The sequence below is a fragment of the Aphelocoma coerulescens genome, chromosome 23, assembly GCF_041296385.1.
Source record: "Aphelocoma coerulescens isolate FSJ_1873_10779 chromosome 23, UR_Acoe_1.0, whole genome shotgun sequence".
Taxonomy (NCBI): domain Eukaryota; kingdom Metazoa; phylum Chordata; class Aves; order Passeriformes; family Corvidae; genus Aphelocoma; species Aphelocoma coerulescens.
In genome coordinates, this window is record NC_091036.1 from 4,259,322 (window position 1) to 4,275,296 (window position 15,975).

At 48.7% G+C, this 15,975-nt stretch overlaps 2 protein-coding genes across 2 annotated transcripts; one reads left to right on the forward strand and one right to left on the reverse strand.

Moving 5' to 3' along the window:
• Positions 1-2,663: 2,663 nt before the first annotated feature.
• On the forward strand, positions 2,664-12,331 carry GNL2 (G protein nucleolar 2). The gene is made up of 16 exons (XM_069035984.1): positions 2,664-2,800; positions 2,884-2,968; positions 3,882-3,976; positions 4,456-4,595; positions 5,849-6,033; positions 6,286-6,352; positions 7,423-7,581; positions 8,135-8,248; positions 8,406-8,534; positions 8,882-8,986; positions 9,094-9,252; positions 9,392-9,508; positions 9,830-10,263; positions 10,895-10,974; positions 11,638-11,735; positions 12,151-12,331. Exons 1-16 carry the CDS (start codon positions 2,737-2,739, stop codon positions 12,298-12,300), a joined length of 2,181 nt encoding a protein of 726 aa, XP_068892085.1. The 5' UTR covers positions 2,664-2,736; the 3' UTR covers positions 12,301-12,331.
• A 102-nt stretch (positions 12,332-12,433) lies between these two features.
• DNALI1 (dynein axonemal light intermediate chain 1) lies at positions 12,434-15,964 on the reverse strand. The gene is made up of 6 exons (XM_069035985.1): positions 15,846-15,964; positions 15,628-15,722; positions 15,379-15,548; positions 14,682-14,860; positions 14,237-14,401; positions 12,434-13,294 (listed from the first exon to the last, which is right to left on the reverse strand). The coding sequence occupies exons 1-6, from the start codon at positions 15,924-15,926 to the stop codon at positions 13,259-13,261; spliced, it is 726 nt and encodes a 241-aa protein (XP_068892086.1). The 5' UTR covers positions 15,927-15,964; the 3' UTR covers positions 12,434-13,258.
• Between the last annotated feature and the right edge of the window lie 11 nt (positions 15,965-15,975).

A 15,975-nucleotide genomic window follows, 5' to 3' on the forward strand; every position in this document is an offset into this window, starting at 1 on the left:
TTTGCCAAGGAGCCCTGCCTCCTGCTCCTGCCAGCTGAATCCCTGGGAAGCCATGTCTGAGGAACGGAGCTGGGAAAGCTACTGTGTTGATAAACTGCCTACAATATCTTCTGCTGGGGTTTTTCAAGATGAGCTACAAAATCCACTTGCATCCTTGTGCTCTGCAGGGAACTGCTGCAATAGAGGGAGATGGCTGATGCTGCTTTATCCTGTTAAATAAAACAGAGGAGCTCAATACCACACTGAGAAAGGGCTCAGAGTGCAAGTCCAGTCTTGTTCTGAACTCTTGGAAATCTACTTTTCCTTCATTTAATTGACAAAATCTGTAGATCATACAAGGAAGACAGTCCCTGCCAAAACTCCAACATCACTAGTTTTTAATAACACAATGGGAATAACCCCTCAGAACATATGTAATTATGGGAATGAGTCATTCCGATGGCATCGCATAACCGCATTCACTGGGATCTGACAATGATGAGGCCACATAAAACTCAAAATTATTTCATTTCAGCTCTGGTTGGGACAGTGGTGCTGAGGAGCTGAGGCCACGTAGCAGAGGCGACGGACAAACAATCTGTGACTCCGTTGTCCTGGCTGGTTGTGGCACAGACAGTGTCCTGCTGCAGCCAATGGTAACAGAACAAGAGAAAGCTAAAGATTGAAATGGAGGGGATGCATCAATAGCAAAGGAAAAGCTGTGAGTCATAGAGCAACAAAACATCACTTGAGTGGAGCAAAATATCTGACTGGCACGTTATCAGATACACAGAAAACAGCTGCAGCCTCAGGGATGCTGCAAGTTAAACACCAACTGCTGGCCCCAGCGATGGAATTTGGGTCAGGGAATATGTGAGAGTGAGGGAAGGGCAGCAGGAAGGTGCCAGTGTGAATGCAGGTCCCACACATTATCAGTAGGATCTTGTGAGAGAAAATCCAGGCTCGTAGCCCACCCCAATGGGGGTGTGAGGCATGCTGCAAGCATGGCTGGGTAAAGGGCCTGAGCCCTCCCAACAGTGCTTCCAACCTCTTGGGAATTCAGCACCCAACTCTGGGGCATCCCCAAGACAAGTTCTCCCTGCCCCAACCTCCTGCCCAAAGCTGGCTGGGTCTGTTCTCTCACAGAAAGAGATGGTGACTTTCTGGCTGCACCCCAAGATCTCTTGCTAACAATAAAGAGGGAGTTTTCTTAAGGGAAAGGAAGAAAGAGTGGGGGAGAGCAGAGCAAGTATTACTCAACTATTTAGTCTAAAATTTTGAAAATCAAAAGGCTCTTCTGACAGATTGATATCAACTGTAATAGAAAACACACTTGTCTCGGGAAAACTCTTCTACATGAGCCTCCAGACTGATAGCTTAAACAATTATCTACAATTTGGAATTGATTTTTTATGCCCACATCAATATGTACTTTTTCAATGCCCAGGGCACAGATAATTCTATTAAGAGAAAAACCAGAACGTGTAGGCTTAAGCCAAACAGCCTCCAACTCCAGACTCCGTCTTACAAAACATGTCCCAAGGCCTGACTCATCATGGCTCCCTTGTACAGCAGGGACTCTACACCTCACAGCGCAACGCTGAAAATCATTAAAAGAACAAAATCCCAGCAGCTCTGTTATTGTTCTGGGTTTAAAGGAGCATTAGCAGCACCAGAAGGACATTGCACTGGCTGGGAAAACTCTGCTGCTAATAAGTGTTTAGGAAGGATGGGCCAGAGCTGTGTTTTGGGGAAGTATTCCCCAAGGTGCTGAGCTTGGCCCTAGCCCAAGCTCTGGTATCAATTAACACTGTTTCAGTTCAGCTTTGTTCATTTCCCCTAGGTGAGGAGCTTTCAAATTGCTATTAAAATCTGGCAGTAACATGAATGTGGGCTTAGACTTTGGACACAGAACTTGCACAGATTTGATTTGTTAGTGCACTGTCCATGCAATTCTTTACAAGCACATAAAACACCAGTGTTGTTATTGCTAATTTAAAAAATTCTTTGCCAGTAACCCAGAAAGAACAGCCCGGTGCGCCTGTAAACATCCACCAGCACTGCGTTGTGCTTGAGTCTCTGCTGCGGCAGTGCCCTCTAGCAGCCCCAGTGCCCCTCCGGCAGCCCCAGTGCCCCAGCAGCCGCCCCAGTGTCCCACGAGCAGCCGCAGTGCCCCCAGCAGCCCAGTGCCCTCCAGGAGCCCCAGTGCCCCAGCGGCCGCCCCAGTGTCCCACCAGCAGCCCCCACACAGCAGCGAGTGGCAGGCAGCGTTACTGTCGCTCTCCCGAGCTATTCCCATTATGCGTCTGTGAACAAACAGCAACTCCCAAACAATGGGGGCTCCCGTGCCAGCGCCCCCGCCGGGGCCTTCCAACCCCCCGCGGCCCCGGGCCGGACCCGGCCAGACCGCAGCGCTGCGGGGCGGGCAGCGCCGCGTCCCCCCGCCGCCGGAGACGGGGAGTGACCCGGGGCACAGGGGCACAGGGGGGGCACGGGGGCATGTGGGGAACGCGGGGGGACACGGGGGAACCCCGGGGCTCCCGGGGCCGGGCGGGGCCGGGCGCGGGCCGAGCCCACGCGTTGCCGGGGCAACCGGGCCCGCACGTGGTTGCCCGGAGACGCCGCCTGCGTCGGCGGCGGCGCCGCGCGGCGGCTCCCGGAAGTGCGTCAGACGCTGTCGCGCGCCGGAAGTGCCGCGCGCGTGTCTCCGGCCCGTCCCGAGCGCTCCGGGCCCGGCCCGCCACCGGCACCGCCACCATGGTGAAGCCGCGGTACAAGGGCCGCTGCTCCATCAACCCCTCCCGCGCCAGCACCAACCCCGGTACGGTCGGAGCCGCTGGCCGGGCCGGGCAGGACCGGACCGGACCGGACCGGACCTGGGCTGATATTCTCTTGTCTCCGCAGATCGCGTCGGGGGCGAGGGAGGGAACAACATGCGAGACCGAGCGACCATCCGCCGCCTCAACATGTACCGGCAGAAGGAGCGCAGGTGAGCGCGGTGGGTCGCGGCCTGGCCGCGTTCCCGGTACCGGCCGGGCAGGGCCGCGCCAGGGACAGGCGACAGAACGCCTCGTTAGTGGCACGGTGTCACTGCATCGTGTGCTCTGTAAGCCCGTGAGCTGGGGAGCTTGATCCCGAGCTCTCAGCAGCCCAGCGATGTACCAGGAATACAGCTGGGAGACACTCGACGCATCTGCCTGGAATGTCATGAGACCCAAAACACCCAGAATTCCCGAATTTCCCACAGCAGCGTAGCTCAAAAGCTCCTCCCCCAAAAATGCCTGAAGAACCTCAGCTCCCCTCAGCGTCTTCACAGAGGGTCCCCCTGTGCCTCAAGGAGGGACCTGCTGCAGCACCCTCTGTGCTGCACTCAGGGATCGCAGCAACGCCCGCCGTGTCTGTGCCATGGCAGTTCTGAGAGTCCTGTTTCACATCAGCACTTTTGGTTTCTTTTGCCAAATTTCCCACTGTTTGGAGAGCAAACAGGGAAGAGGGATTTTGAAATATTGCTGAATTTAACCCAGGTCTCATCTGGTGAATCCTGTATCGATGAGTCCTGCAGAGCTGGTGGGCAGAACTGGTTAAAAGGCTCCATGAGAGAACACAGTGGGATTTGCTAGAAAATGGTACTTGATGCCTTTTGCAGCCCCATGAGCCCTTCCTGGGCTGACACAACCAGCTGCAGGGAGGGTCTGGCCAGGCTGGAGTGAGAGCAAGGGCTGTGACTGCCATCGCTGCTGCTCAGGGTTGGATTAGCTCACCTGCATGGAATGTGCAGGAAAGCCGGCTGTAGGTGAAGGGTCTCTCTGCATTTTGTGGCTCTGCTTCTGGCCTGGTACACACAAGGGCTGGAGGGGTCAGTGCTGCCCCTGTGCACTGACATGTCTGCAATTGTCCCTTAGGAACAAACATGGCAAAGTCATCAAACCTCTGCAGTATCAGTCAACAGTGGCACCGGGCACAGTTGCAAGAGTGGAACCAAATATCAAATGGTTTGGTGAGTTTTATCCCACTTCCAGACTCAGAAAGCTTAAAAGCTGTTGAACTTAGTGTGTTGAACGGTGTTAGTTTCAGAGTGGTGGTCTGAGAGCTGTGTGGGACAGGTGCTGAAAGGGAAGGTGAGGGACCCCTGCTGTTGTCAGCCCTCACCTGTACCTGTGCTTCGGGGGTTTGCTTTCCACACACTCCCCTAAGAGTGGTTATTTTGGCTGCTGTGGGCATTCCCTGGGGTTTGCCCATGTGTATGGCTGTTAAGTGTCCTAGAGATACTTTTAAAATTTCATTTAAATGGTGGAAAAGAAAGGGATTGGCTGCCTATTTGTGCTATTTGGGCTTGGTCTCAAGTAAAACCCTCAGGGTTTGTCACTGGTATGTTTGATCCTAGATGGAAAGTTCATGTTTTATTAATGTCCCCGGGGTCTTTGGAGCAGTTAAGATCAGGAATGACCAGGTGTACTCTTTGTTTTTTACATGCAGGAAATACTCGTGTGATCAAGCAATCATCCCTACAGAAGTTCCAGGAGGAGATGGAGACTGTGATGAAAGATCCTTACCGGGTGATCATGAAGCAAAAGAAGCTGCCCATGTCCCTGTTCTATGACCGGATCAAACCACACGTGGGTATCACTCTCTGTGCAGGTGTGTGCACAGGGCTGCCAGGACAGTGATTTACCTGTGAACAGTTGTGCTGTCTCTGCTCAGTCTGGGGAAATATTGGGTTCTGGAAGCCTTAGGAGGGGCAGTGGATGCCTTGGGGAAGGATGGTTTTGATTCCCTGTCACTTTGGGCATCGAGTGTGATGGCAAAGAAAGATACATTATTTAATAAAAATTCTCATTTTCCAATAGGAAATTACCCCAAAAATTCTTTCCTGTGAGGGTGGGGAGGCCCTGGCACAGGTTGCCCAGAGAAGCTGTGGCTGCCCCTGGATCTCTGGAAGTGTCCAAGGCCAGGCTGGGTGGGGCTTGAAGTACCCTGGGCTAGTGGAAGGTGTCGCTGCAGGGGAGGAACAAGATGGGCTTTAAGGGCCCTTCCAGTCCAAAGCCTTCTGTGATAGGTTATGATATTATCATACCATGATCTAATTTCTGCTAGGTTCGTGTGCCAGCTGATGTTCTAATGCTTCTAACAGCTCCTGGGCCTTTTTTGAGGCTGCTTTGCACTGCAGACACTCATGCAATGAATTTGAACTCAAATACGTGTGTTTTATCCTGCATCAGAAATTCTTGTTCATTCAGCCTTCGTTTCTAGTACATCAAGTTTTAGTTGCTGCCATATTTTTTCACGGTGTCTAAACCATTATTTTGGACTCTTGGTAGCTATTTTGTCATATGGAAACAGAATTTCTAAGTTCATGTCATAAGAACGTTATTTAAATTAGGGGAAAGGTTGTGTTAAAATGTGCATTGCAAAAACAAATTGCTGCTTTCAGCAATAGATTGTTTGCTGTTCCAAGAAAAGCTGGCTTTCATTGCAAGCTTTAAAATCTACAATTTTGATTGTAATTATCCCTGACAAAAATCTGAGAATTTGGCGAGATTTGTGCTCTTGTTAGAAAAATAAGAAATGATCAAAGATAGCAGCTGAATTTTCATCACAGTTGTTGTAATTGCATTTGACACCATTTATGGTGGAAGAACTGAAGCATGGTTTGTTGGCAAGTGCAGAATGTTTTGTTGCTTATTAAATATCCACTCTTGTGTTTCTCAAAGCTTGAGTTGGAAAACTCAAACTTTGTTAGGGAAGTGCCTGTCACTTGTTACAGGCTGCCAGGGCTGTGCTGAACTCGGGGCTCCTTCACTGTGTGTCACGAGAGATGGAAAAAATGGTGCTTGGGGTTTATTTTTTTACCAACCTATGTTTCCCTCAGACCTCCAGAGTTCACATTCTTGACACAGAAACATTTGAAACAACGTTTGGCCCCAAATCACAAAGGAAAAGACCAACTCTGTCTGCAAGTGACGTGCAATCTCTGGTGGAGAATGCTGAGGCCTCGTCAGAGTCTTATGACCAGGGCAAAGACCGAGACCTGGTGACAGAGGACACCGGTGTAAGGTGACTGGAAAGGAAGAATGATTCATTGTTTACATGTATGAAAAGCCAGCCTTGTTTTTAAAGAAGTATCTGGTACCTCCATGAATACTGTTACTGTGTGAGGAGTAAGGAAAGCTGAATATGGGATTTTGGCTAAATACCAACTATTACTTGGGCTTTGTCCCATCTTTTGTCTGCAAATGGCTTTAGAGAAGAGAAGAAGACCCTGACCCTGTATCTGTGGTTGCTGATGTTTCTGGTGATGTCTTCTAGGGATGAAGCACAAGAGGAAATCTTTAAGAAAGGACAGTCCAAAAGAATCTGGGGTGAGCTCTACAAGGTAAATGGCACTTGGAATTTGCAGCAGTCACATCTGTCAGCCTTTACACAGTTAGGGGCTTCAGCACAGCATTGAAATCCTGTACAGCAACAGTGAGAAAAACTCAGAGTAGATTTTCATTTCCAAATCTCTGCCTGACTGAGCTTGGTTCTTGAGCTCTTGTCCTACAGGAACAAACATTCTCAAAATCCATGATCTAGAAGAGGACTGGCAGAGTGAAGGTGTAAGTTTCTCTTGGATTCCTGGGTCTTCACCACAAGTAAAAGAGTCATGTTCCCTTAAGTTTCTTTAGGCTAAAAACAGCTGGCATGTTGATGGGGTCATCTTGGGAGAGCTCTGACCCTCAATTATCCATGAGCTGCCATGGCTGTCAGAGAGCTGGAGACTGAGTGAATTGGGGTGGTATGAGCAGTTTGTGTGCTCTCAGTGACTCTTAGGTGTGAAATTGCCTGACTTTTTGCTCTGAATTTCTGAATGTAGCTTAGAACCTTTTCATTTGGATCTAAAAGCACTCGGAATGATTGAGCAAAACAGATTTCACTAAGAGGCTGCCAAAACTGCAGGAAAAAGCTGTGAAACATTCACTTGGCTTGAAGCAAGTTGTAAAATGACAGCTCCGTGCTGTAGTTACTTAGTGGACTAACAGCAGGTTCCTGCTTGGTTGTGTGTTTCATATTGATCCAGAAAACATCCTTTATACCCTGATCCATTATGAAATGGTAGAAGGGAGCTGTTGCTGAATGGATGACAAACACTGGGGGTTTGTGTGCTGCAGCACTTCAGTTTTCCCATTTGAGTGTAGTGTTTTCTTTCCCTGGTGCATAAGAACAGGTAAAAGTCACTCAGCTGTCCAGGCTGAATTTGGAGGGGATTTAGGAGAACAGAGAGTGGAGCATCAGTGGATGTTAGTCTGAACTTCACTAGTCTGTGGGGAAGTAGCAGTTTGTGAAGGATACAAGGTTTTAAAATTAATGATGTAGTTTCAAATATGACTAGTTTTCATTTGGGAGGTACAGATATTTTGCTTTCTGCAAAATCCTTTACTTCAGTGTGCATTTTTTATTTTTCAGGTGATTGATTCATCAGATGTTGTTGTTCAAGTTCTTGATGCTCGGGATCCCATAGGCACTCGCTCCCCTCATGTGGAATCCTACCTTAAAAAGGAGAAGCACTGGAAACATCTCATTTTTGTCCTGAACAAATGTGATCTCGTTCCTACTTGGGCCACTGTAAGCACAGTCCTGCCTATTATTCCCTGGACCTTCTTTGTTCCTGTTGTAGCTATGCTGTAGCTCCGTGCCAGTCCCCATGCTGGTCTGAAAGGGCGTACTGCAGCTGGGGCACTGGGAGTTCTCTGCTTGCCTGCAGTAAAAGTAACAATTACCATGTAAATCTATCCAAGTTTGGCCAAGTTGAGCAACACACACCAGCCACAAATTCCCTACTTCCTCTGTCTGGAGTTCAGTTCAGCTGTTGTCTCCAGAGTATGCTGAATGTTAGTCTGCCTAGGATCCATATCCACCCCAGCTGGTTTGCTTTATGTCATTAAAATAATGAGTTTTAGCTAGCAGTGAAGGCGTTTTGGGAAATTGTTTGTCTTTTATACAAACAATACTCAGTGCTTTTAGCTGTTGGGTTGGGGAAGTGCTCTAAAGGTTCTTCCCTAGCAATGTTCATGGCCAGTTGCAGTTGTGAGCCCAGTGCAGATGCTGTGTCCTCTCTGAGCACATAGTGTCACTCTCCAGCCCAGGGTCTCTAACCCAGTCCTCTTTGCCTCTGCAGAAGCGCTGGGTTGCTGTCCTTTCCCAGGAGTATCCAACACTCGCTTTCCATGCCAGCCTCACAAACCCATTTGGCAAAGGTGCTTTCATACAGCTCCTAAGGCAGTTTGGAAAGGTACAAAGTACAAAACAATTTTGGGGATCTATGGTTGGTTGGGGGGATTACTGTGTGGTCTTTGCTTTGTTAGCATTTGGGGTTCAGGACTGCAGTGGTAATTCAGGAGGTAATTCCCTCACTCAGAGGTGTAAAAGGATGTGTTATTTCTCACCAGTTACACTCTGACAAGAAGCAGATCAGTGTGGGATTCATTGGTTATCCCAATGTTGGCAAGAGCTCAGTGATCAATACCCTGCGGTCCAAGAAGGTCTGCAGCGTCGCCCCCATTGCAGGGGAAACAAAGGTAGGAACATGCCTGTGTTAAAGATACAAATGTGGTCGAAGGCAGAATTCATGTGAAATCAGCCTAATGACCTTGTCAAGTTCTGCACTGACCTGCACAGGTTATGTGACACCGAGGACGGGCTAATGGACAGTTCCTGCTCTGAGGCACTGCTCTGGCAGCGTTCCCAAATTCCCACTCTGCTCTACTGCAGTGCTGTGATGGGAATGCTCAGCTGCCCTCATTCCCTGTCTGTGCTCTCCTGATCCAAACACTGGGTCAGGCTCTTGTTTCTCTGACTCTGGTCTTCAAAACTTAAACAAGGACTGTGTGGAAGGCACTGATGGGGAGCTGCTGATGTCTTTCAGGTGTGGCAATACATCACCTTGATGCGGCGGATTTTTCTCATTGACTGCCCCGGGGTGGTTTATCCATCAGGAGACTCGGAGACAGACATTGTGCTGAAGGGAGTGGTATGTGTCTGCACTGGATGCTGGAAAGCTTTCCTGTTGTCACTGTGATGGTCTCAGAGGGATGAGTGCACACTTCCAAGGGTTGATTCTCTACCATGCCTTTTCAGGTTCAAGTGGAAAAGATTAAGAGCCCTGAAGACCATATTGGTGCCGTGCTGGAAAGAGCCAAAGCAGAATACATCAAGAAGACATACAAAATTGATTCCTGGACGGATACAGAAGACTTCCTTGAAAAACTTGCTGCTAGGACTGGAAAACTGCTAAAGGTGCAACATCTTCCTGCATTTGCGGGCTGGAAGAGCGTGTGGCCTGTTCTGAACATGGGAATGTTTCTATTGCTTACAGGGCATGGGAGGGCTGTGTGCCCTGCAGACACAGACATAAATTGTTCCTGTGTTTTCTCAGGGTGGTGAGCCTGACTTGCAGACTGTGAGCAAGATGGTTCTCAATGACTGGCAGAGGGGCAGAATTCCTTTCTTTGTGAAGCCACCAAATGCAGAACCAGGTCAACCAGGTCCCCAGGTGAGAATGTGATGCTTGTGCCTCCTCTTCCCACATATTTGATTTTCCTAATGGTATTCACTGCTGCTTTTCCCAGAGTGCCATGAGACTTGGGCAGTGCATGTCCTGGGCTCTGCCCAAGCCTGGTCCTTCAGGTGACACTTGAATTTGGTGAAGACCAGGTGCTCTTTACAGAGATGTCTGAGCCATTACTGACTACCAGAAATGTCAGTAATCATGTTGTCATCTTAGGCTTTTTCCAAAGAGACAAAATGGAAATGGTTCCTGAAGATGGTAGGACAGACTTTGGGGATAATATATCCATGATGCTCTTCCTTGCAGCCTCCTGTGTTGGAATCATCTGTGACATCCAGCCAAGATAGTACTGAGGAGAAGGTCTCTGAGTCAGTGGAATCAGGTGTGGGGCCAGAAGAGGGTAACAACACAAACACCGAAATCAGGCAGCTCATGTCCCACGTTCGGCAGAACTTCGGCAGGATTAATGTGGCACCTCAGTTCTCAGAAGAAGACCTGGTTCCTGTGGATGTGCCAGGTTTTGATGACACAGACAATGATTCCTCTGGAGAGGAGAAGCAGGAGGAGGAGGAGAAAGAGGAGAATGAGCAACATCAGGATCCAGGAGAGGAGCAATTGCAGGTGGCTGCACCAGGTGCCCAGGAGAGCTCTAAAGCAGTTCTTAGGGCTTTGGAGGACAAGATTGCAAAATACAAAAAATTTCTGGATAAAGCCAAGGCCAAGAGATTCTCAGCAATAAGGTACCTGAATCTGTCCAATACATTGCAGGGGGAAAAAGGATTGATGAGGCTCTGCTGTAGTTTGACTCCATTCCTGACTTGCCTAAGTTCCCCTGTGCTGCCACACACAAGTTGCCACAGCTTAGCTATAAGGGCTGGAAATTTGGCCAAGTAGCAGTTTGTTTTTGAAAGATTATTCCAAGAAGTGCTATTTACCAGCAAATTAAAAATGTTCTCACTTTTGGAAAGCTGCCTCTTAAACTATGGATTAAAGTTACCATTATCTTTGTACTCTGGGCAGCAGTACTGTCCTTGGATCTCTCCTTGATGTTGGGTAATACCAAGGCTGGATATGCCTGGGTCTTCGTGCATGTGCAGAGAATCCTGGCCCATACAGCTGGCCCATTTTTAGCAAAGCTCACTCACCAGCCTTGTGAGGACTGAGATTTCAAGGTTGGAGTGCTTCATTTTCTCTCTCACATAGTGCACGAGCACAGCAACTCCAGTGACAAGGGTACTGCAATATTTTCGTGCAAAGACTGTGGCTTTGATGCTGACGGGGGACTGGGATCTGCTGGATTCCGATGGCTTCTCAGAGGTGGTCACAGTTTGTGTAACAACAATCTTTTATTACTGGTTTTATCTTCTGTAGAATCCCTAAGGGACTGAGTGATAAAGTGTTTGCAAAATCCATGCAGAAGGCTGAAGAACCCAAAGAAATTGAAGACAGAGGTAAAACAAGATTAGTAGATGTTCTTAGTCTACATTTGGAAACCCTATGAGCCAGAGAAAAAAGAGCGTTAAGGGGAGAAGCATCTATTGGATCCTGTGTGCAAGTTCTTTTCCCCCAAAACTACTGAAATCTCCCTTCAGCTGACCCGAGGGCTGCTGCTGAGCTGGTGTAGCCTTCCTATAGAACACTTGTGTGATGGGAGACATCCCTCTTAGTGAGGGAAGATACAGTGAGGGCAAGTGTTGAGTTCCAGCAGCCTGGGCTCTGGGCAGGCTGCAGCCAGAGCAGCTCCCCTTCCCTGGGGTGTTATACAGGAAGGAGTGGACAGGGTTTGGGATGTTATAAAAGCAAAGATACTTCAGGCTATAGGTTTTGCTATAGCTTCAGTTGCTGTAGTCAGTTTGAGTAAAGGCACAATCGGGTGGGAGACAGGACTGTGGAATTTTCGTGGACTTGAATGGGGCTGGAACAATCTGCTTGAGAGCAGTTTTCACTGTAATAGCTGGTGATTCTCTCATGAGGAACATTCATGTTGTTTGGGTAGAAACTCTTAAATACAGCCAAGGGAATATGTTGCTTGAGGAGTTGAGATGGTGACCTCAGTTCTTCAAACAAATGAGTGTTCTGGAAGATACCAAGTGTGTGATCTCTGCTGTTTGCAGGCAGCACAGAGAAGAAAAGAAAGAGGAAAGCAGAAGAGGAAGGTGATGATGATGACCAGTTGGGTAAACAGCCTTGTAAGAAACTCACATCCAAAGAAGTAAGTGTGATTTCCTATAGTACAACTGAGCAGGGAAATAAGCTGGCTTTTTTATCCTTGGATTGCCTGTTATCACTGAAGAGCTTTGAGACTTTGGGCATGAACAGAAGGGGAATGAAAACTGATTCTCTTACGAATATTCTGTCACAACTTTTGTTACACCCCTCTTACCTGACTGTGCACACCAGACTGCATCTTGTATCTTGGTGACTTCCTCTGTAAAAGACTGAAGTGGAGCTTTACTGTCGGAAGAGCCGGCAGGGGTGGGTTCCGTATAGAGTCACATTAGTAACGTTTTGTTGGAAATTATTTATTTTACTTAAGGCATGTGGAATGTGAAGTGAACACCATTGGAGAGTTGCAGACACTGAGGCTCTGGATGCTGGGGATTTGCTAATGTGTTTTGTGTTTGCAGAGGAGACGAGCCGAGAGGCAGCAGCGCTCCAAGAAAGTTGGAGTCCGGTATTATGAAACTCACAACGTGAAAAATAAGAATAAGAACAAGAAAAAAACTGGCTTGGAGGAACAAAGATCAAAGCACAAAAAATACAAACATAAGCAATAGCTGCTTATTCTATTAAATTTTACATAAAACAGCTCTAGTATGCGGTGGCTTTTTTTACTATAAAACTTGTGGTTCCTGTTCAAAGCCCAGTGTGACCGGTCTGTCCTGGCCCCAGGAGCAGCATCTCTCTTTGTTTCTGCATCATCTGAAAGTTCTTTGTGCAGTTGGAGCTGATGGTATTTCCACATCACCGTCCCAGGCCAGCAAACACTGCAGTAGCCAAGCAGCTATTCCAGTGTTGCTCGGTGGTGGGGTTTGGGTGGGTTTTTTTCTGGAAACTGGCTTTATGGGGTTTTTCACATGACTACAGGGAATTATTTCCCATGTTCACTTGCTATGTAACCAGCTGCTTACACCGGTACCTCAAGCAGGGATTTCATTTGCTTCCATTGAGAAGTGAATCTATGACTGCCATCGTGCCCCTTCATTTCACTAGAAACGATCACACCCAGAGCTTTGGTGTCGCCTGTGCTCAGTTACTGCTGATGGTTCCAACAAGGGATTTTGATGTACAGTTGACACCAGCTTGCAGGTACTCAAGGAAATACCCCCAAGACACCTGTCCAAGAGTGAGCTGCCGTTTCTTTCTTAGTGCATGTGACTTATATTTCTTGTAGACACTTTTATATATCTTCTACAACATTTTCAAATTAATAACGTCAGAAGTTTGCATTTAAAAATATTAGTTATTGCTTTGAAGGTCATTAGCACGTTACCAACAGGCAAGTCCCAGACAAGTTCAAAGAGCTGACTGCTGAGATGGCACTGAAAGAGGGAACAGTAATTAATGAAGTTCTTGAGTTTCAACTCTTCAAGAGAGAAAGAACACAGTTACACTGCCTGCTGTTACTGGTAAGTGAAAACTCAAGATCGTTTTAGGAAGACAAATCTTTGTCACTAATTGCAAGCTTCTTGCTCTGACAGCTCTTCTGAGCCTCCCTTGAGGACAACAGAACAATTAATTCTTTGCTGCAACAATGCTTTCAAGTTGGGTCTGAAAAACAAACGAGACAGTGAGACAAATTAGATTCCCTAACGTAAAAAATAAACCTGCAGTGCTATGAAGAGCTATATTTTCTGTTGGATGTTCACAGTGAGGAGCTGAGGGACGCTGCACTGCTGCCAGGAGAGCCAGGCCAGATTTGTTCCCCAGCCGTTCCATTCCTACATGTTTTATAAATTAGTTTGTCGTTCCTGGCATGCACACTTGTTGCATTCTGGGGGGAACAGAGCTGGCCTTGGCTCCGTACAATGAGAGACTCAGTTTAGAATGTGAAGCATCGAGGGGGAAATTAAATAAAAGCTGTTGAAACAGTGGTCTGAATTCTCTGATTTCAGGCTGGACTATGTGAGCTAAATTAAGTATTTGGCTCTCTAGCATTTGGAACACAAACTGACTCTGGGACAAGAGTAGCGGGGAACAGCAAGTTTTGTGATTACTGAGACAACTTGATGCTGGTTAGTGGATTGATGGGAGCAGCCACCACAGTAACCCACAGCAGTGGCACACACAGCTGGTGAAGTACAGGTTCTTTAAGGAAGAAATGGATTCAGGGGCAACACATACATCTGATCCAAGATTTTATGTCCTAAAACATTCCAAGACAGCCTGAAAATGTGGGTTAGAAAGTAGGATCTGCAGGAAAAGCAGCTTGCTCTAAGGGAAATATTTTAAGCTGTAGCCAGAAACATTTGATGTTGTTCAGGGTGACATTCTTTCCTTACTCAAAGATGTGGGATTTTCTTCCTTTTAAAAATGAAGTACAGAGCAGAAGCTCTGTTCTCCCCAAAGCCACATGCACAAATAATTATCCAGTCCCCACACAGTTGTTCTTGGGTAATATTTAATGTTAAATGGTGTGTTGTGTTACTAGGGCTTTAATGGTTTTAATGAGAATTTTACCACTAGCATTTGGAATTCTGGATTTTTACTGACCTTCAGCTGCTGGTTTGTCCGTTTGAGGAACAGAACCTCTTCACTGTGTTTCTTCTCTTCTATTTCTCGCCGTTCATTTTCTTGCCTTTCAATGGCCTCACATTTTGCTTTCTCTTCGCTCACTTGTTTTTCCAGCTCCCTGTTTTCCTCTTCCAGCTCTGCAATCTTTGAACACAGTACGGATGTCTCAAGTTTTGTTGGCAAATAGTCAATTTGCAGTTAAGACGGGACAAAGGTGTGTGTAGTACAGTCTTTAAAGCTGTAGAACAAGCTTCACAAGTGCAGCTAAGCCCAAGAACAGTGAGCGAAGACCATTTTGATGGTCTTTGCTGCCATCCCGTGGAAATGGAAACAATGGATTTAAGGATTTAAAATTTGCTATCGTGTTTTGTAGCACATGCAGAATGCTCACCCCATCTACCACGGGGTGAACAGCCCCACTCACCCTTTTCTCCATGTGGGCCTTGCCCTGCTCGGCCTGCAGCGCCTTGCGCACGCCGAAGGCTACGCTGCTCTCGTACAGCACCTGGTAGGCAGACAGGGTCAGCTGCAGCTCGTCCCGGACCCGCAGCAGCAGCAGCCCCCGCTCTGCACAGCTCACCGTGGTCTGGCGGATCAGCTCGTCTGCAAATAAGAACAATAGCCTGTTCTTTGGGAGTGCTGGACACACACAGGGCCAGAGCTGCTCCTCTTACCCATTCCCTGCACCACACAACCAGGAATTTACTAGAGATAGTAGTAATTGATTTGTTTTGTTACATTGCAGCTGTAGCATTAAGTGCAGCAGATAAAAGCCGAGTGATGGTACAGCTCCTCAGGTAATGCCAGTGATGCTGATCCCCTAAAGCTGTAACAGCAAACACTTTAAAATGTGTAATGACTTGTTGCAGTTATGGGGGAGCTTTCAGAGGATCCTGCTCTCCAACCCACGGCCATCCCTCGCCTTTCAGAGACCGGCTCTGTGTCATTAGAGTGTGTAAGATCCACAAGGGTTTAAGTTACTTTAAATAAACTGTTGGTTTAAGTGCAACTAAGAGGATAACTAAGAGGATTTTAAGCTGGTGTTCATGTGTAGGGATGTCCTGACAGCCTGTCCTCTGCGTGTCAGCTGTGTGAGGAGCACGAGCCCCGCGGGCACTGACCGAAGCACTGCGTGTAGAGCTCCCTGCGCACGGGGCACAGCCCGGTCTCCCGCGCCTGCCGCTGCTGCAGCTGCCGGTCCAGCTGCTCCTGCAGCAGCACGACGTCCCGGCGGGTGCTGGGCGCGGTGGACACCTCCTGCACCCAGAGCTTCTGCGCCTCCTCCCACTCCCTGCCAGAGAAGCACCGGTCGTTACCGGAGTCACCGGGCGCTCACCGGGCGCTGCCGGCCCCGGCCCAGCCCCGCTCACCGCGGCGGCAGGATGGCGTTCAGGAGCTCCTGCGGCTGCTGCGTGGAGGGGATGCTCGCGGGGGTTCGCGGGGGGGTCCCCTTCAGGGGGTGACCCTGCGGGAACAGGAGAGGACAGCACCGTAGGAGCGGGCGGGGGACCGCGGTGCTCTCGGCCCCCGGCCCGCTCACCCCCAGCGGAGCGCGGTATCACCCTGCGTGCCCCCCGTCCCCGCTCACCCCCGCGGAGGCCCTCTCTCCCCGCCGGGACACCAGCACGGGCGGGCAGTACCGCAGCAGCGAGTCCGGCGGCGCCGCCATGGCGGCCGCGGCCCCGTCACCATGGCGACCGCGCCGCCGCCGCCGCGCG